The sequence below is a fragment of the Trachemys scripta genome, chromosome 9, assembly GCF_013100865.1.
Source record: "Trachemys scripta elegans isolate TJP31775 chromosome 9, CAS_Tse_1.0, whole genome shotgun sequence".
Classification (NCBI taxonomy): domain Eukaryota; kingdom Metazoa; phylum Chordata; order Testudines; family Emydidae; genus Trachemys; species Trachemys scripta.
The window spans coordinates 100,551,847-100,570,300 of record NC_048306.1 but is presented as its reverse complement, the minus strand read 5'-3'; the positions used below and the strand labels follow the sequence as shown (position 1 = coordinate 100,570,300).

General features: G+C 50.0%; 1 protein-coding gene across 2 annotated transcripts in view; it reads right to left on the bottom strand.

Moving 5' to 3' along the window:
- The window catches only part of TP63 (tumor protein p63), a 112,280-nt gene extending 103,552 nt beyond the window's left edge, over window positions 1-8,728 (bottom strand). The window contains exons 1-2 of one of the 2 annotated variants that reach the window (XM_034782591.1): window positions 8,616-8,728; window positions 6,802-6,934 (exon numbers count right to left, since the gene is read on the bottom strand). In XM_034782591.1, coding sequence (XP_034638482.1) covers window positions 6,802-6,934; window positions 8,616-8,689 — 207 coding nt within the window. In that variant the 5' untranslated portion in view covers window positions 8,690-8,728. The remainder of the gene's footprint in view (window positions 1-6,801; window positions 6,935-8,615) is intronic. The other variant, XM_034782589.1, reaches the window with a different exon arrangement.
- Window positions 8,729-18,454: the final 9,726 nt, after the last annotated feature.

Genomic DNA, 18,454 nt, shown 5'->3' with positions numbered 1-18,454 from the left:
GTGAAGCAGAACAAGGAGCAATGGTCTCAAGTTGCAGTGGGGGAGGTTTAGGTTGGATATTAGGAAACACTATTTCACTAGGAGGGTGGTGAAGCACTGGAATGGTTACCTAGGGAGGTGGTGGAATCTCCTTCCTTAGATGTTTTTAAGGGCTGGCTTGATAAAGCCCTGGCTGGGATGATTTAGGGGTTGATCCTGCTTTGAGCAGGGGGCTGGACTAGATAACCTGCTGAGGTCTCTTCTAACCCTAATCATCTATAAATCTATGATTCTATTGCTGCCTGAGAGAGTCTGCAGAGAGGGAAACAATCTCTGGGGAAGGAGGATTAACTGCTCTCATTGAGATGAATAGGCGTTAACCCTGAAACCTAACAATAACTTAAACATCCCCCCACCCCTTTTTAATGGCTGCAAACCTACTCATGCAGCATCCACAATCCCACATTGCACCTACAATCAGTTTGCTAACCAGTCTTCTGATTGCTCTTATACCAGTGATGCAGGATTGCAATTAGCCAGGAACACAGTCCATATGAACAGGTGGCAAGATTAGGGGAAGGGAAGATGCATGGGCCACTGTGTGAAGACTGTGGATCTCATGGCCTGTTATTATAGGGTAAATCCCAGGAGAGTTTTGCAGCAGTTCTCTTTGGGCTTGTCTAGACAGCGAGTAACTGCGCAGCAAGCCCGAGTGTGAATCTACAATGCCCCAGCTTCCGCACGCCAGCTCACTGGGTGGACCATGCTACAGTGCACTGAAAGCCCTGCGACTTTCACTGTCCTGTAGCAATGTCCATGGGGGATGTTCCTGCGCAGGAAGCGGATGCGCTGTGGAGTCCCACCTTGACTTGCCGCGCAGTTACTTGCTGCATAGACGAACCCTTTGTGGCAGGTATGGTAGAACGTGCAGCACCAGCACACCTTCGAGGACTACGCCATGCAAGTCACTGCAACTGCGAAAACCTCCTCTGCTGCCAACATGTGCACAAATGCCCAGCAGAGAACATTCGGCCAGCAATAAAGCCTGGTTTCCACAGAGGCTGAAAGATGGATTTAAAGACAGGGATTGTTTTTTGAACCCGCTCAGAAAGCTCTGGCCAAGGAGACTGCCGGGAGAAAGGCATTCTGCTGAACTGGTTCAGCAAGGAGGAAGGCTAGCTTAGGGGCATGCAGAGAAGGTATGTGCACGGAGGGAGAGGGAGTCACCTTCCCTAGCTACAGCACTCATGCTGCCAGTGGCTAGAGTTTACCAGGGCCCTCAGGAGAGACCCCCTCCCTGGCCAATTCCCAGTTCAAGGGCGGGGGTGGAAACAGTAGTTTTTCCAGGTTAAGAGTGAACTGTTTCAAAGAAAGATGACTTAAACAGGGTGCTAGGCAGTTCGCTAGGAGGAGTTCTCCAGAGAGAGACCGGTATTACACGGATGGTGTACCAGCCGCTGGAGAGCTCCCCAGCAGTCTAGGGCAGTGGTTCTCAACCTGGGGGTACACAGAGGTCTTCCGGGGGTACATCAGCTCACCTAGATATTTGCCTAGTTTTACAACAGGCTCCATAAAAATCACTAGCGAAGTCAGTACAAACTAAAATTTCATACAGACAATGACTTGTTTGTATGGCTCTATATACTATACACTGAAATGTACAGACAATATGTATATTCCAATTAATTTATTTTATAATTATGTGGTCAAACTGAGCAAGTCAGCCACTTTTCAGAGACGGTATGCTGTGACCCCTTTGCATTTTTATGTCTGATTTTGTAAGCAAGTACTTTTTAAGTGAGGTAAAACTTGGGGGGTACTCAAGACAAATCAGACTCCTGAAAGGGGTACAGTAGTCTGGAAAGGTTGAGAGGCACTGGTCTAGAGCACACGTGATGCTGTAGTTCAGAAGCATTTGGTCATGTTTCTGTGTCTATTGATAACACGCAGCTGGCCAATTGATGGGAGGAGCAACATTACATCCAAGAGACACCATCCTGTGATGAGCACTCATGTCCCTGCCAGGTGCGGCCAGGTACAGCCAGGATGAGGGGCTATTGTAATGAGGAGTCCAGCCACCGCAGCGAGCAGCAGAGATCCCAGCTGGGCCTTCAGCACCAAGCGAGATGGGTCTCTAGCATGCGGGCTAGCGGAACAACCCTCTTAACCGTTAGCAATAGACTGAGGCAGCCGCTGACAGGAGATACCACCAGCACGCCTGCTACGCACAGTATTACGTAACGACACCAGAGCAGTTCTCTCGGGCTTTGTCCAGATGAAACACAAGCTACAGGACCCAGGAGATGGAAGGAGCTTGTGGCTATAGCGTTCTGCTCTACGTGTGAAACACGTGGGCAATCCAAAGTACCCGTCCGCAGAGCCGTCCGCGCGTGAATCCCCTGTCCCCCTATCTCCGCCCACTCCTACCCTCTTGGGAAGTCAAGCTTTGGCTCCACTGTGTTACCGGTCTCAGAAACGCAGTGGAAAGGAGGACATTCCCTTTGGGGCGTGTAGGGGACCCAGTCACAAGACAGAAGGGGGAAAAGGGAAGGGATGCTGCCTGGGTTATTTCACACTCAACCCCATAAATCCTGTTCTGCTCCCCACTCTGCCACCTCCAGCTCCCTTTCATCTGAGCAGAGCCCCAGTCACCAGCCTCTATGAAAACAGCATGCCAAGGACAGGGCATTTCTACTGTAAAACACAGCAGGAGAATGGGAGGTCTGGGTTCCGGGGGAGAAGACGTTGCTTCCTTTTCAGCCAGCTGCCACTAAGAACAGAGGATTTTTTTCCCCCCTTATCTCTCTCCATTTTCTGTTTCCTTTTTAGATTACAAATGCAACCGACTGACATAAACCAACACAGGGCTTGCTCCCTGGGTTTCCATTTGCAGACGGGACACAAACACGTCCCAGCTGTGGGAAAGTCCAGGTCCGAATTTTTGCCCCCTCTGTAATTCTGTTCTCTACAGATCTGCTATGGTTCAGCTGCAAGGTGCTGGGTTGGATGCAGGAATCACTGGGTGAAATTCTCTGGCTTGTGTAATGCAGGTCAGACCGGATGATCATAATAGTCTCTTCCGGCTTTAGCACCTAGGAATCCACATCCTCTGCCCAGAACATTCCCCGATGTGCCGCCCCTCCCCCCCCCCGGCAGGACTCGGTCTCGGGGGAGCTTGGTCGTGCACTCCTGCACACCTTGCTTAAGCCGAGGAGTTACTGCTGGTTTTGAAGCAGGACAGCGGGGAGGAGACCTCACGTTCAAGCTCAGAAAGGTACGAAGCACGGCATCTCGGCAGGACCAGCGCAGCCAGCCCCCTTCTCAACTAAATCCCTCCTTAAAACTCCGCATTTCCAGGACGCCCTGGCTATCGAAGGTACTTATTACGGCTCCATTGCCACAGTACCCGAGTACCTCGCAATCTTGAATGGATTTATCCCCCGAACACCCTGCGTGCCAGGAAAGTCCGGCAATCTCCATTTTACACTGCGGAGCTGAGGCCCAGAGAGAGTAAGCAACCTGCCCAGGGTCCTTGAGGAAGTCTACAGCACAGCTGGGAAAATGAACCTAGGACTCCAGCCAGTGCCCTAACCACTGAACCATCCTTCCTCTCTGGTGAAACTGTAAGAGTCACTTATTTCTTGAGTAACTGCCCCGCAAAGGTGGCACATGCCTATCCCGAGTAACCATGTGATCGGATTGCGATGCCCCCTCTCTCCGCCCTCTCTAGCACCCGAACACCTCGTGCCATGTACATATTTTACATGGGCAACGCTCCTAGGCAGGGCCTTGTACCTCTCTGCAAAGCCCCCAGCTCTGTTAAACTACACGAATAGTCTTTGCCCATCTGCTGGGACACAGCGACAGCACAGAAAGCCCTGGAGCAGACAGTCAGCCTGCGGGTCTGTTTAGCGAACATGTCCAGAGGTGACATTCTCCTTAAAACAATATCGAAGAGTAATAGTCCCGTGCACTAGAGACAGACACTTTCAAAGCAGCAGAACTCTGGGCAGTTATTGTACTGTATTCTCCCCCCTTCCCCGCCGCCCTTTTTGAGCTCAGGGATTCCTATCCTCCGTTTAAAAACTCCACATTAAATCAATTGGACGGAAAGCCTTAGAGTAAAGGAATGAGAGTTTTAATTATCGCAACACCCAAGCGCCCTGGTGTTATGATGGTGCTTCTAATTTAGAATTCTAATTGGAGTCAAAATTAATAAGCTACAGGTACCTGAAAGAAAGAAAGAAAGAAAGAAAGAACTCCTCTGAAGCTCATGGAAAGTCAACGAAAGATGTTGGCTTTGGATAAGCCCTTATCTATTTACTTTGCCCCAGTTTAAATCTCTTAGATGCAGCCAGAAAGCTGGCCTTTATCTTCCCATAAGACAATATATTAAAGATCGCTCTGTTTTAAGCTTAGTCTCATATGGCACCTCCACCACCACTACATTCCTTTGTGTTTATCTGCCCTCTTCAACCCTTTCGCTCCGATCAGATGCACACAGCACATCGTGTCTTCAAGTGACATGGCCGAGGTTACGCTAGAGACAGGTGCTAGGAGAACTACTGCCCTGCAGCTATCTGCAGGAAGAGAGGAGATACAGGGTTAGAAGGTATTTCAGATTAAACACAACAATGGCAAACACCTGCCCTGAGGCTACACATTCTCTGCCAGCGCAAGCTGCAGCCTCCGCGCGCCCCAGAAACAGCAAAGCAAACACCAAGTTCTCTGCAATGCGGCGTTGTCGCCCGTCAAGTGATGTTTGCTAATTAACAGGGGGGAGAGAGAGAAAGAACGTTCCCTATTTTAAAACCAGGCTGTTTGCACAGGTCTGAGATGCATTTTTTCCTTTGTAAAGCCTTTTGTATAGCACTTGATTGAACGAAGGAGTTGTTCTCCTTTACTGGAAGGCTCTGGTACATTAATAAATTAACACAGGGGCATGCAGCACTTAAAGGGCTTGAACCAACAGCCACGCACCAAGTTACACGGAATTACATTAAGCAGCTTGTCAACAAAGCTCTATGCTGTGATGTATCCCCGTGACATTCATTAACATTAATGAAAAATCACACAACCCAGCCCCTGCGTGAAGCTTGGAAAATATGTGCCCTTAAGGGTGGAGATCAAAGCCACCAAAAACAAGAAAACCAGATCCTAGCGAAGGCTGCATGGCCCCCCTTTTTCTGCTGCACTGTGAACAGGGACTGCAACGCTCTTTAGCCAGCAGGAGACAGGATTTTCCAAAGGGCGGCAGAGAGCCATCACACAGGAGAGGGAAGCTTGTAACAAGGACTCAAGGCGGTGTCACGTTAACGCAGCGCCGCACCAAGCGTTTATAGAAAGCAGAGTTGTGCGGGCTTTTGTAACAAAGCCACAAGGAACTCAACCAGTCGGACGTGGGAGGGAAGCTGGCAAAGATACAGCCGATGCTTTTAAGCGATTCAGCTTAGTTCTAACGAATTTTCCCATTTTATAGACGGGGAATCCCCACAGAACAGGGTGAGTCTTTCAGACTGGAGGAACTTTCTAAGGGCACCATTTTACCAGAGCTGGACAGCCTTTCAAGTAAACAGCCAAACTTTGCCCCCTCGTGGGTGGTGGAGGCAGGATCTCCATCCCAGATGGGCTTTGTGAGTGACACATACCCTCTCTGATGGGACAATCCCTCTACCTTCCAGCATTGGGACAAGGCCTGGAAACCCCTGTGGTCATTGACTCATGCCTCTGAATTACAAGCACGACAGTCATTGCCAGGATGCGAATTGGCCACTATGGTGGACTGCTGTGGCACTAGAAACCTGTAAGATTAGCCTAAAAGAACACTAATGATCTGGTGACTTAACTGTTATGGATTCTGTGGGTGGAATACAGGGGGTGGGGAACCTGGTTCTGCTGACACTAGCAATAATCATAAGTCCAGGGGGGAAAAGACCCGAGCTGTAACGTAACGAAAAAGGAACTGCTTGTGGGGAAAGTTTTGGCACAGAGCCTACTAGTCAAGGAGAAGAGATGGCACTACCGCAGAAGCAGGAGCTGGGCACATCCAGCACACTCTACAACCTTCCTCTCCAGCCCGTAAAGCGATACATGGAACCATCAGCCCTCAGAACACTTGCCAAGAGAAAGCATCAGAGGCAAATAAACCAGCCACCACCAAGGCCTCCTCTGCATGTCACCACCAAACGTGCGGGTGAAACACAGTGGTGGCCAAATCTCATTAGACTCGCCGTTTACTCTTGCCTGAACAGATGGGGAAAGGGGAGGAGCAGTAACCAGGCTATGGACCCAAGTTTTCAGGCGGTGTCTACACTAGCCTGCTTGTCCTGTTAAAGAATTCCTGCTGTCGCCCCTTTACTCTTGCTCCCTTGGTGAAGGCACCAGTGGGAGCGTCAGTGTAGTCAGGATACCAGCAGCCACCAGTGTTTAAACCCTCAGCCCACATAAGTGTGCTGTAAGCAGGGAAGAAAGCCTTTGGCTGGAGGGCCAGAACCAGCGGCTGCAGAGAGCTCCCTCTCCGATCCCTCCAAAACCTGCTTTGCTCGGCCCTTCCTTCCGTTTGCACTCCCAGACTCTGCCCCCCCTCACTCAGCAATGCTTCAAAGCAGAGGCACCACAGAACACAAATGCAAACATCTCCACCAGCAGGGCCACCAGGCATGGTGCAGAGAGCAGGTTCCTGAGATCAGTGCTGGGGAGCGAGGCCTTTCACAGGGCGAGCACCTGCAAGGGTTAGCCACAGGCCTGTCAGATCGCCGTTCAGAACCAGGGCTATTGCCACAGCATAGACAGGGCCCAGTGCAAACGCTTACGCACACTCACCCACATGGGGTCGCTCCCATCCGCATCCTGCATCCGGACACAATCCATACTAATCTCTATTTTGTTTGTAGGGCCATTGTCTGAGGTATCGTCCATGAAGTTCAAGTTGATCGGCTGAACTGAACATATCGGCCTAAGAGGAAGAAAAGAGCGTCATTAAAAACATTGGCCGAAATCCCGACTCCACTGAAGTCGACAGCAAAACTCCCATTTGACTTCAGTGGGGCCAGAATTTCACCCAACAGCCAAGCGTCTGCCAGCTGGTAGCACCGAGAACCCCTACGCCGAGTATGGGGGAATAAGGGAGCTCATGGTGGTGAATGCCTCAAAGCCAACAGTGGGTGTCAAGAAGGGGACATCGTCCACCCTCGTTCCCCAGAAGCTCCATCCCAATGAAACCCAAGCCCAACCCAAACCTCCCTGGAAGGTTTCACTAAAACCTCTTCACTTTTCCTCCCCTCCCCTCCGCACGTCTTGGAGCCAGGTAGGACCAAAGGATCGATACTGGGGGGAAGGGGCGTTCTCATCATTCCCAACCTGGCTGAGACCAGGAACTTCTTGAAATCTCACCCCTTGATCTCCCAGACTTTTCCTCCCCTCAGAGCAGCGCCTAGGCATTAGGAGACACATTGCGGGGAGGAGTCAGAGGGGAGGAGAGGTGGATGTTACCGATGGGGGGCCTTACTTCAAGAAATCTAATAGGCAGGGCAGATGAGCAGGGTGGCAGAGCCATCATTATGGGTGGGCAACTGCTAGTGTTGCCAACCCTCCCGGATTGGCCGGAAATCTACCGGAATCGGCATCAATTTCCCAGTGATGACTGAAAGCAATCCGGGAGATTTTAATAGGTACAGTACAATTAATGACATTAGTCATGTTGGGGGGAAAAAAAATCTCCTGGAATAGCTTCAATCAGAGTTGGCAACCCTAGCAACCGCCCAGGGCACCGTGGTCAAGAGGCCAGGAGCAGGGCAGGCCTAGGGTGTGAGGCTGCAGAAGGGAGAGGGGGTAGGCAGCGGGGGCCAAGAGGGATGGAGGAATGAGTGGGGGAACCCAGGGAGACAGCAGGGCTGGGGGGTGGATGGAAGCCCAGGGGATGCAGCGGGGGGACAAGTTCACCCAGGGCACCATTTTCCCTACGACCAACCCTGGAGGGCAGTTCCCTAGGCCCCAACTTCTAGGGGGAGCCAGATCACCACGCCACTCAGCTTTCTGGGGGGCCTCGGCCACTTGGGGGGGGCACTGAAAACATTTCCCACCCTGGATCCGCAAAAACAGCTGAGGCCGCTCCTGCTAGTATTACTCGTCGCCCTGCAAGAACTGAAGTAAGCTCTGCCCAGCAACTGCCCCAAACTTCCCACATCAACCTGCCTCAACCCTGACCTGATGAGACATGGCCGCCCTCCTGAGGGTGCGTAGTGCCCAGTTCTGTTCTCTCCGGGTTCTTATACCGCATCGTAGCGTCCGAGCACCTCCCAGTCATGCGTTAGGCCACGTGACTAACATCTGTCCCATGTCTGTTCTCTCAGCCTCCCCCTAGGGGGAAAAGCGTGTCCCCATGTCCAGCCAGTCCACAGCCTCTCTACCGAGCCACTCGTGAAACGGGCATCTGTCCACCATGAACCAAATTGAGACCCGCTTCAGTGCCCCCAGCAGCCGCCCAGTAACCATGAGTCACCATGGAGTTGGCTAGATCCCTAGCAGTCACCTAGACACAAAGGACTCTGGAATCTACAATACCAATTCTCTGAGCCACCCTGACAGCTTGCCCCACAAATGCCTGTCTGCAGCAGTCTCTGTCTGCTGGTACTTACTGTTCCAGGAATTCCCAGATTTGCTGGAAAACCTCTGGACTCAGGAATTCTCTTGTCTGCGAGCTCTGGGACATGGTGGATCGGTAGTAACTCTCTGTCCAGGAGAAATGGCCTGGAGTTTCCACAAACCTTACAATAAATAAATAGATGATGTTGAATCCTCGATTAAACTACTCAGAAACCCATAAACTGAATCGATTGTGAGAAAAAGGAAGTCACGCTAAATGTCTGGAACATTCTTAGCTGTACAATCTGCATCTCCTGATACTGGGGACATGTTTAGAAGGGAGAGACTTAGATCACCTCTCATGTTATGGTAGACATCCCCCACCCACCCGCCCACTCCCCTGTAATTCTGTATTGGATGGAATCTTACAACCAAACTTTATGTCATCCTCACATAAATCACCACAATATTTTGCACTTAAATGAGACGGAGTACCGGGCTGGGAACCAGGAGATCTGGGTTCTGTTCCCATCTCCGTCACTGACCTGCAGTGTGACCTTGGACAAATTAACTTGCGTCTGTTTCCACTCCTACATCTGTCTGTCTTGTCTATTTAGAGTGTAAGCTCTTTGGCACAGGGACTGCCTCTAACAGGTGTCTGCACAAGACCTAGTATAACGGGGCCCCGTAAGCAGTACTGTTATGTAAATAATAAATGGATTATACTGTAGCTTTGATCTTGGGCCAAAAGCAGTGATTTTGAGAAAACTTTCGTCCATTTTTTGGTTTAAAAGCATATGTACTTTTCCTGCTTTAGAACTATTCACAATTTCAACTGTAGCATTTATCAGAGGGGTAGCCGTGTTAGTCTGAATCTGTAAAAAGCAACAGAGGGTCCTGTGGCACCTTAGAGACTAACAGAAGTACTGGGAGCATAAGCTTATGCTCCTAATACAACTGTAGCATTGTGATCGCACATGCTCAAATTAGATGTAAAGTGCTGTTTTAATCTCATTTTTCTTGTTAAAAAAAGAAGCCCAAGTAAATTCAATGTTTAAAGATTACATTAATGCATAGCACCCAAAAGGCAGAAAATACAACACTTTCATATGCAAAAGTACACACACACTCTCTCTCTCTCAGAGTCAAACTCATCACACTCTTAAGCAGCCCCAACTCCACTGAGGACAGCAAAGCTTTCCCACAAGAGTACCTTGAATTGCTAGCAATGGGCTTTCCGTTTAGCAGGGGGCATTCAAGTGAAGGTCCTATGGACAACTGGTAAGAGAGCTCCGGTAAAAGCCATCACGCCCACTAAGAACCATTACTGTGACTGGGTTACAGCGAGAACCCCTCAGGAGAGCACTTGGGAACAGATGGCTTTATAAAATGGGCTGCAATCTCTTTTGCTTTATAGTTTCGATACAACCTGGCCTCCCATGGTCCAAGAGAAGACTGGATGAAGCACACACGCTTTTGAAAAAGCTGTCCCTTTATTTAGATTTGTACAAATGCTAAAGGGAAAAAGCAGGACAACCACTGTCCAGTATTGAACCAGGGATCTCCAGAGCTCAGAGCAGAAGTCTCTGCAGCTGTATGTGAAGGACCAGGCTCTGAGGCTGAGCACTAGAGCAGACTCACATGCTCTGTGGGTCAGGTGGGGGAGGAGGAAGACAAGAGCACTTGTGCAAACCTTGGTATAACTTAGCCCATCACACTTTATTACAGTAAGATCCAGAGGCCTCAGGCAGGTGAGGGCCCCACTGAGCAGAAACAGGAGTGACAGTCCTCCCCTTGCCTGCTTCGCCTACCCACTCCGCAGCTACCGCTCCAGCCTCTTCCCGAGCCCTTGCACCCACACCCCACGCTCCTGAGGATGCCAAAGAAAACGGGGATGATAAGCATTAAACCCTGAGCTCCCCTTGCCACACTTCCTGACCCCTTCATCCCATGGATCAAGGTGTTCAGCAATGCCCAGAGCCCCTGCTCAGGATGGACGGGGAAGCAGAAGAAATCACTCACTTTGCTACATGCAACAGATCCTTCGTAGCCTTGACCTATGGATTCCACAAGCCCCACCTGCCCTTAGGCACTGCTCACAATTGGGGCACCTATTCCTGACCTCGTATCAATGGCAATACATATTATCAACCCACCAGACTGTCTGCTCTGCCAAGCTCCCTGCATGCACAAACCTGTTTGCCACTGACCCACCACGCGCCCAGGCCAGCAGCTAACACACACTCACTTCCAAGAGCTCACCCCTTAGGAAGTGACTATGACCAATCACATCAGCTCAGAGTTACTCACCGAGCCCCGCCCCGCAGGTCTTCCTCCTATCAAGAACGCCTCAGCCCCAGAGTCCTCCTGCAAGTTGCAACTTGCTCCACATGGGTCCTAGCTACCTCAGCCCTAGGCCACATGGCTAGGAACTAACCAACACAGCGTCAGGCACACAGGGAAAGGCGCAGACCATCCCAATCAGCAGCAATGCAATCCACTTTGTAGAGGTGGGTTTTGTTTCTGCCCAAAAAATCAGGCATTCTCAGCAGCCCTTCTGTGACAAACCCTCAGTTATGCTGTTTTGGGGAGTGAATTTGCACTGGCTGTGGTTTTGTTGTTATTGTTGTTGTTTGGGGGGGAGGGGAGGAGAAGGGGAAGAAACACCTGGGAATTTCCATCCAGTATCAGGCAATTGGGTCCTTCAGATTCTGTATCCCACCTCCAGTGGCCAGCACCTAGGAAGGCATGATATATATCAGGGATAGGCAACCTATGGTACGCGTGCCAAAGGCAGCACGCAAGCTGATTTTCAGTGGCACTCACACTGCCCGGGTCCTGGCCACCGGTCTGGGGAGGCTCTGCATTTTAATTTCATTTTAAATGAAGCTTCTTAAACATTTTAAAAACCTTATTTACTTTACAGACAACAATAGTTTTGATATGAATTGATAGCTAGAATTGATATGCAAACTAGACACAATCAACTCCGGTTTGAATAAAGACTGGGAATGGCTGAGCCATTACAAACATTGAATCTATCTCCCCTTGTAAGTATGCTCACACTTCTTATCAAACTGTCTGTACTGGGCTTTTTTTCTCTTAATTAATTGGCCTCTCAGAGTTGGTAAAACAACTCCCACCTGTTTATGCTCTCTGTATGTGTGTATATATCTCCTCAATATATGTTCCATTCTATATGCATCCGAAGAAGTGGTCTGTAGTCCATGAAAGCTTATGCTCTAATAAATTTGTTAGTCTCTAAGGTGCCACAAGTACTCCTGTTCTTCTTTTTGAGGATACAGACTAACACGGCTGCTACTCTGAAACAATAGTTTAGTTATTATATTATAGACTTATAGAAAGAGACCTAAAAACATTCGAATGTATGACTGGCACACGAAACCTTAAATCAGAGTGAATAAATGCAGACTTGGCACAGCACTTCTGAAAGGTTGCCAACCCCTACATCGTACCCTCTGCCTGGGCATATATCAATCAGATGAGCTTGGCTGTGGGAATGCAATTCTGTCCACATTCTGTGCAGCCTAAGGCCTCTCTGGCCCTCCTCTAGTGCTAGGACTTCCCATGAGCCACATTCATACGACATCACACGTTTCAGTCCTTTCGACCCACACAGGGTGATCCCGGGTGTATTTATTTGCCAAGGGGCCCTGTCGGATTATGGGTCCACACTTCTCAAGTGGTGCAAATCAAAAGAGCTTTTACATTTCCCTAGACCAACAGAAACGTACCATTCTTTCTTTCTTTTCAATTCCAATATAAAGCTTTTTAAACAAAAGCTCTGTACTCCCCCTCTGTACACTAGTGCCTCTGCCTCAGTTTCCCTATTTGTGCAATTACAACCACCCCTCCCCCATCCTCACAGGGGGACTGGACGGGTTCACTAGCTAACATCTGCAAAGAGTTTAAAGAGGGAAACAGTCAGTATTGCTCTTCACTCAGCTGGGACAATGGCAATTGGCAAGTCGCTTCCTATTTATTGCTGAGGCCTTTTCAAAGCATCCTGCTTCCAGTGCACTACAGTACCGAGGTTACTGTGCTGCAAGGAAATGGTTACATTTAAAATAAAAGTCATAGCACATATTAGGGTGTTTCCTTTCCCCCCACCTCAACAAACCCTAAATTTGGTGCCTAACCTCTCGTCACCACCCCTTTTAGGCTGCTAGGCGTCCGAGCAGCCTCCGTCTATTGAATAGTTTACAGGAATGCATGAATTTGTTTTCCTGCAAAAAAAAAAATAAAATAAAAAAAAAAAAAAAAGCAGGGCATTAACTCCAGCCATCTGATCTCACTCCACGCATTTAGGCCCCCAGCGTGCATGTTTAGGTTTAAGTCACACAAGTCTCTCTGACTTCAGTGAGATTGTGTGTACAGAGTTAACCACACATGTAAGTGTTTTCAGGACTGGGAGTTGGGTTGCTACTTCCAGTCACTAGATTGCGTTACTTTCACGCAGCACTTGGCATCCCAAAGTGCATTACATATTTAGTGTGTGACATTGCAAACACTGCCACGTACAGGACTTACTGCTGGGCATTACTCCCAGACTATTGACTTTAATGGGACTGAAGCCTGGTAGCAAATGTTTGTACAATTGGACCATATACTGACACACAAACTATGAACTGGGTTCACTTCATTGACCACTGCAGTGCAGACACCTCTAGGGTAAAACACAGCGACTGTTTAAATGTAACATTATATGACGGTAAGCAGAGAATTACCAGATCCAATTACAACAGACCGGGGAATGTAGACAGTCACCAAGTTGTAATTTGGCTTGAACACTGGAGCTGACAACTCGACTCTTATAAAAAGCTCCAGGGGATCTTCAGTGATCAATATGACCATGTCTCATCTAAGAGGCATTCTCTCTCCATCAGTACAATTTTCCCTAGCACTGTGCCGAAGCATTGCTTACACACTGACTCGGAGTTCAGCCTACTGAATCACCAGGATCGCTTCCAGCATCAGCTAGTGTTACTTGTGTGCCACCCCTCCAAAACGCCGATCCACCCAATCCTATTTACCTTGCAAGACCAGATGGAATCACAGCACGAGGTTCTGTATCACAGTTACACGGGCTTTTCACACATGCATAGTGATCCTCACATATAAAGCCTCATGTGCATTCAATGCTTTTCTCTCTCTGATAATTTTACAAGAATTGTGTGACAGAATTGTGTGATATCCCATAGGTGGGAAAACAACATAATTTGCCATGAAACTGACTGACAGGTCACTTAAAACCTGGTTTCAGAGTAGCAGCCGTGTTAGTCTGTATCCGCAAAAAGAACAGGAGTACTTGTGGCATCTGATGAAGTGGGTTCTAGCCCACGAAAGCTTATGCTCAAATAAATTTGTTAGTCTCTAAGGTGCCACAAGGACTCCTCGTTCTTTTTTTAAAACCGGACGACAGTTTGCACTTACACAGCACCTGTGCTCTCAGTAGCTTAAATGGGCTGTGCAAATATTAACCCTCCCAACAGATAGGAATTAAAAAAAAAAAAAAAAAAACAGATGGTAAGGTGAGGCACAGCAGATTAGCACTTCTGAAAAATCAGATACTTACACAATTGCAGTTCCTGTGGATTCCCAGAATGTGTGACAATCAAGCCTTAAGTGACTAGTTTACCACCACTCAAGTTATTAGCAGTTTCAGGAAGAGACAAGAGAACCTACAAGCATCAACTCATTCCCCCACAACGATTCTGCCTCTCCTACCCGAGGAGAAAGAGGGCACAATGTTCTCTTACTCAGAAATGACATTTCTGATATCAGGGAAATGATGACAGAGGAGAAAACTGCTGTGGTGACTGTGGCAGGATTAAAAAGAAGAACAGGAGTACTTGTGGCACCTTAGAGACTAACAAATTTATTAGAGCATAAGCTTTCGTGGACTACAGCCCACTTCTTCGGATGCATATGCTCTAATAAATTTGTTAGTCTCTAAGGTGCCACAAGTACTCCTGTTCTTCTTTTTGCGGATACAGACTAACACGGCTGCTACTCTGAAACCTGTGGCAGGATTGATATTCCTACCATAGGAGCGTTACTCAGTGCATATGTTCTTGTTTACAAATCACTAACGAAATGGAGCACATAAGCCTATTTTACTTACACTTCTGAAAGGAGAGAACCCTTCTCTGCCCACAACATCTAGAGAAAGAAGGCCTGTGTTTGAGACCAGACACACCCCGCCTTGGGGCCATATTTATATATAAGGAGAGGGTCTGGGGCGGAGCTAAAGACAAAGCTCCATGCTTGAGTCCATCTGCTTCTTGAGCAGTGGTTCTCAAACTTTTGTACTGGTGACCCCTTTCACATAGAGGCTTGCTAAGTGCGACCCCCTTGTACATTAAAAACACATTTTTATATATTTAACACCATTATAAATGCTGGAGGCAAAGCAGAGTTTGGGGTGGAGGCCGACAGCTCACGACCCCCCATGTAATAACCTCGCGACCCCCTGAGGAGTCCTGACCCCCAGTTTGAGAACCCCTGTTCTTGAGAGATGATATTGAAAAACCAAAACCACCACCCCAGCAAGGCATGTGCCTGAGGTTATTTGCTTTTCCCTCTTCAGTACAGGTGAGAAGATCTGAACTGCCATCAGGCTAACTGTAGGGTTTATAGTATATGGGGAGAACAGACGTGAATAAGAAATCCTAGGGAAGTCCAAAGCTATAAGCCTTAATGATCTGTTTTTCAGAGGTGTTGACCTGTAGCATTCACATTGACTCCAGCATCTCTGGAAAATCAGGCCTTTTTGCAGGGGGTAGGAATTTTCTCCCGATAACACTAATAGTGTATGAACTCTTGACCCAAAATTGCCTTGGCTTATAAGCCTTAACTCCATGGCATAGAAGTCTGGAGGAGTCTCATGGGGGGGGGGGGGGGGGCCTTATAATTCATGCTAAGGATGGACGAACTAGAGCAGATCCCACCCTAAAGCAAACTGTTTTTGAAGACTGGAAAGTTTGGGTTACGGGCTCTTGCTTCCTTCTTCTCCCCCAAGACAAACATTTTTTTTTCTTCCAGGCCCCTTGGTACTGCTGGGGTCCATCTGGAGGGGCTCACATAACGTGAGAAAGGCTGTAGCATCTCAAGGAAAACAAAAGGGCCAGAAAGCTGTTTTCTAAAAAGCCTGCCCGCATTTACAAATCAGGAGCCAAGCTCCAAACAGATGTCCACTGACCCGGCCCCCAGCACCAGAGCAGCTTGCAAACCTTAGATCACGTTGTCCTCACAGCCCTCCTGTGAGGTAGGGTAATAGTTCCCCCATTTTGCCGGCAGGGCACTGAGGTACAGAGACAGACATTTTCAAAAGTGACCAGTGATTTTGGATGCCTGACTAGAGACACCTTAAAGGGCCCTGATTCTCAGGCAGTGGGTGCCCCACACTTTCTGAAAAATCAGGCCCTTTTAAGGTGTTTCAGGGCAGGTACCCACTTCTGCCCATCTTGGCCATAGAGATTGCATAGGGAGCTCACGGGACAAGGATTTGAACCCTAATCCCCTGTGGCTCACTCTAGTGATTTAACCAGATAGGCTGCCCTTCCTGAATCATTAATCCTTTACACTTCACCTAGTCCTTAACACTCTAGATGCTCATGGCTGGTTAAAGCATTAGCCTTCGACAGCCTGAGGGCTGGGGTCAAATAGAGAAGCCGGTCAACAGTGAGATGAGTCGGTGGTCTCAGGCTCGACCTCCGTGATTCTAATCCAAACACTGGCCTCTCCCTGCAACAGCTGAGGAAATCCATTCAAGTACGTGAAGAGGCACAAGATACAACCACGGTAGAATTCAAAAGCAGTCTACATAATTGACCAAATCTTGGTATAGTCATATTTTTAGTTCTTGAAAGGGGTGGGGGCCCTTGTTCTTTCTGAGTGTGCTGCTAAAACTCTAGGAACTTGGCAGCATTCAGAGCGCTGGAATTCCCCCTGCTCTACATTTTAACACTGCAGTGATTTGTAGACATCGCTATTTAATGAAGCGCACAGCTGTGCAAGAAGAGAAGGAGGTGGAATTGGCAGCCTGGGACAAGCGAGAGCATCTGGCAAGGGTGTCATCTGGAATTCCCCTAACTCTGTGGGACAAGCACACCCCTCCCCCCCCCCCCCTACACACACCCACCCATATACCCGCCGGAAGAGCTTGTTAAAGGCTACCAATCACCAAACAGGCATATTGCATCAGGGATGGGGTCCCTGTGCAAGCAGCCCTCCACCCCAATGCTTGGGGAGGCTCAGATCTGAACGTTGTTATCGTCCCACATCTCCAAGACAGGCCAATACAAAACCCTTGGATCCAAACACTTGCATATTCTGTGAAAGGCCGGAGATTTGGACCCTAACTTTGGGTCTCAGACGCTTCCTGAATCTCCTCCCCTTCCCTCCCAAATGCTTCGTCGCTTTCTAAACTTCCTGACAGGCCTCGGAACGGAGGCCTAGTGAACCAGTGTGAGTAAAACAAGGAACCACCCCAAACTTGGATCACACATTTTTTCCCCTTGTTTCCCTACCTTCCCCTAATTTCAGGAGCTTGACTCATGGAACCTCAAGAGAGACTGGTGTCTGGGGATTCCTGGCCCAGCAGCAATGGGCATGTGGTAGGTTCTGGTCGGGGCTCGACCCTTCCGGACAGGAGGGGAGCCACACCGACTCACTACTGGGGAAACAAGTAGTCCGTTAGTCCCAACACTCCGGCTCTTTAGTGCAGAGTCGGAGCAACCACAGTTAAAGCTCAGGCCCTTGACTGCAGGGGCTGAGCGAGTAAGCCGTTCAGAGGCCCGGTCCTGGATCGGGGCGGGCCAACACAGGTGAGCTCAGGTCCTGGTTGCAGGGGCTGAGCGAGTAAGCAGTTCAGAGGCCAGGCCCTGGATCAGGGCGGGCCAACACAGGTGAGCTCAGGCCCTGGTTGCAGGGGCTGAGCGAGTAAGCGGTTCAGAGGCCAGGCCCTGGATCAGGGCGGGCCAACACAGGTGAGCTCAGGCCCTGGTTGCAGGGGCTGAGCGAGTAAACAGTTCAGAGGCCAGGCCCTGGATCAGGGCGGGCCAACACAGGTGAGCTCAGGCCCTGGTTGCAGGGGCTGAGCGAGTAAACAGTTCAGAGGCCAGGCAAGGCACGCCTAGGCTCTCTGTAGCCGAGTGTCGGATGAGGGGGATGCCTGCCACCCGTGAGTGGGGGGTGGCAGGGGGGAACGCAGGCCCACCCACTCCACTGCGTTCCAGCCCGAGGCCCTAACAGCGGGTGTTGCCGCTGCTGGTCAGTGGGGTATCCAGACCGCAACACACTGACATAGGCTCACATTCAGTGGCAGCCGGACCGGGGTCGGCTATCCCCGGGCCACTTCCGTAATCCCCCTCAAAGCCTACCTCGGTCGTTGCGCCGGGATCGGGCCAGTCCACCTGCATGGGCTCCTCTCTGCCCGGGCTCGGCGGCAAGTCTGGTAGCTCTGCCGGGAAGTCTGGCCAAGGGTCCTCAGGCGGCTCCTCTGGGTAGCAGCAGGGGGGAAGGGGTTCGGGTCCCGTCTCACCCTCAGGGTTAGTGGGGGCCTGTTCCCAGGGGTTCTCCCAGTGGCCGGCGTGACCGGGCTCCGGTGGCTCCTCTTCGTAGCGGGCCCGGGGTAGCTCAGGCCAGCCAGGGTCCAAGCCCCGGTCTTCGACGGTCTCCCGGCCAGGAGCTCCCGGCCGCACGTCTGCTCCCTGCGGTGGCTGGGCTCCAACTGGGCTCAGGCGGCCGGCCTTTATACTTCCTGTCCCGCCCCTTGACTTCCGGGGGGCGGGGACAGGCGGTGGTGGTCCCACCCACTCTGGTGCCGGCACGTGGGCTCCCTCTTCTGGACAGGAGGGGAGCCACACCG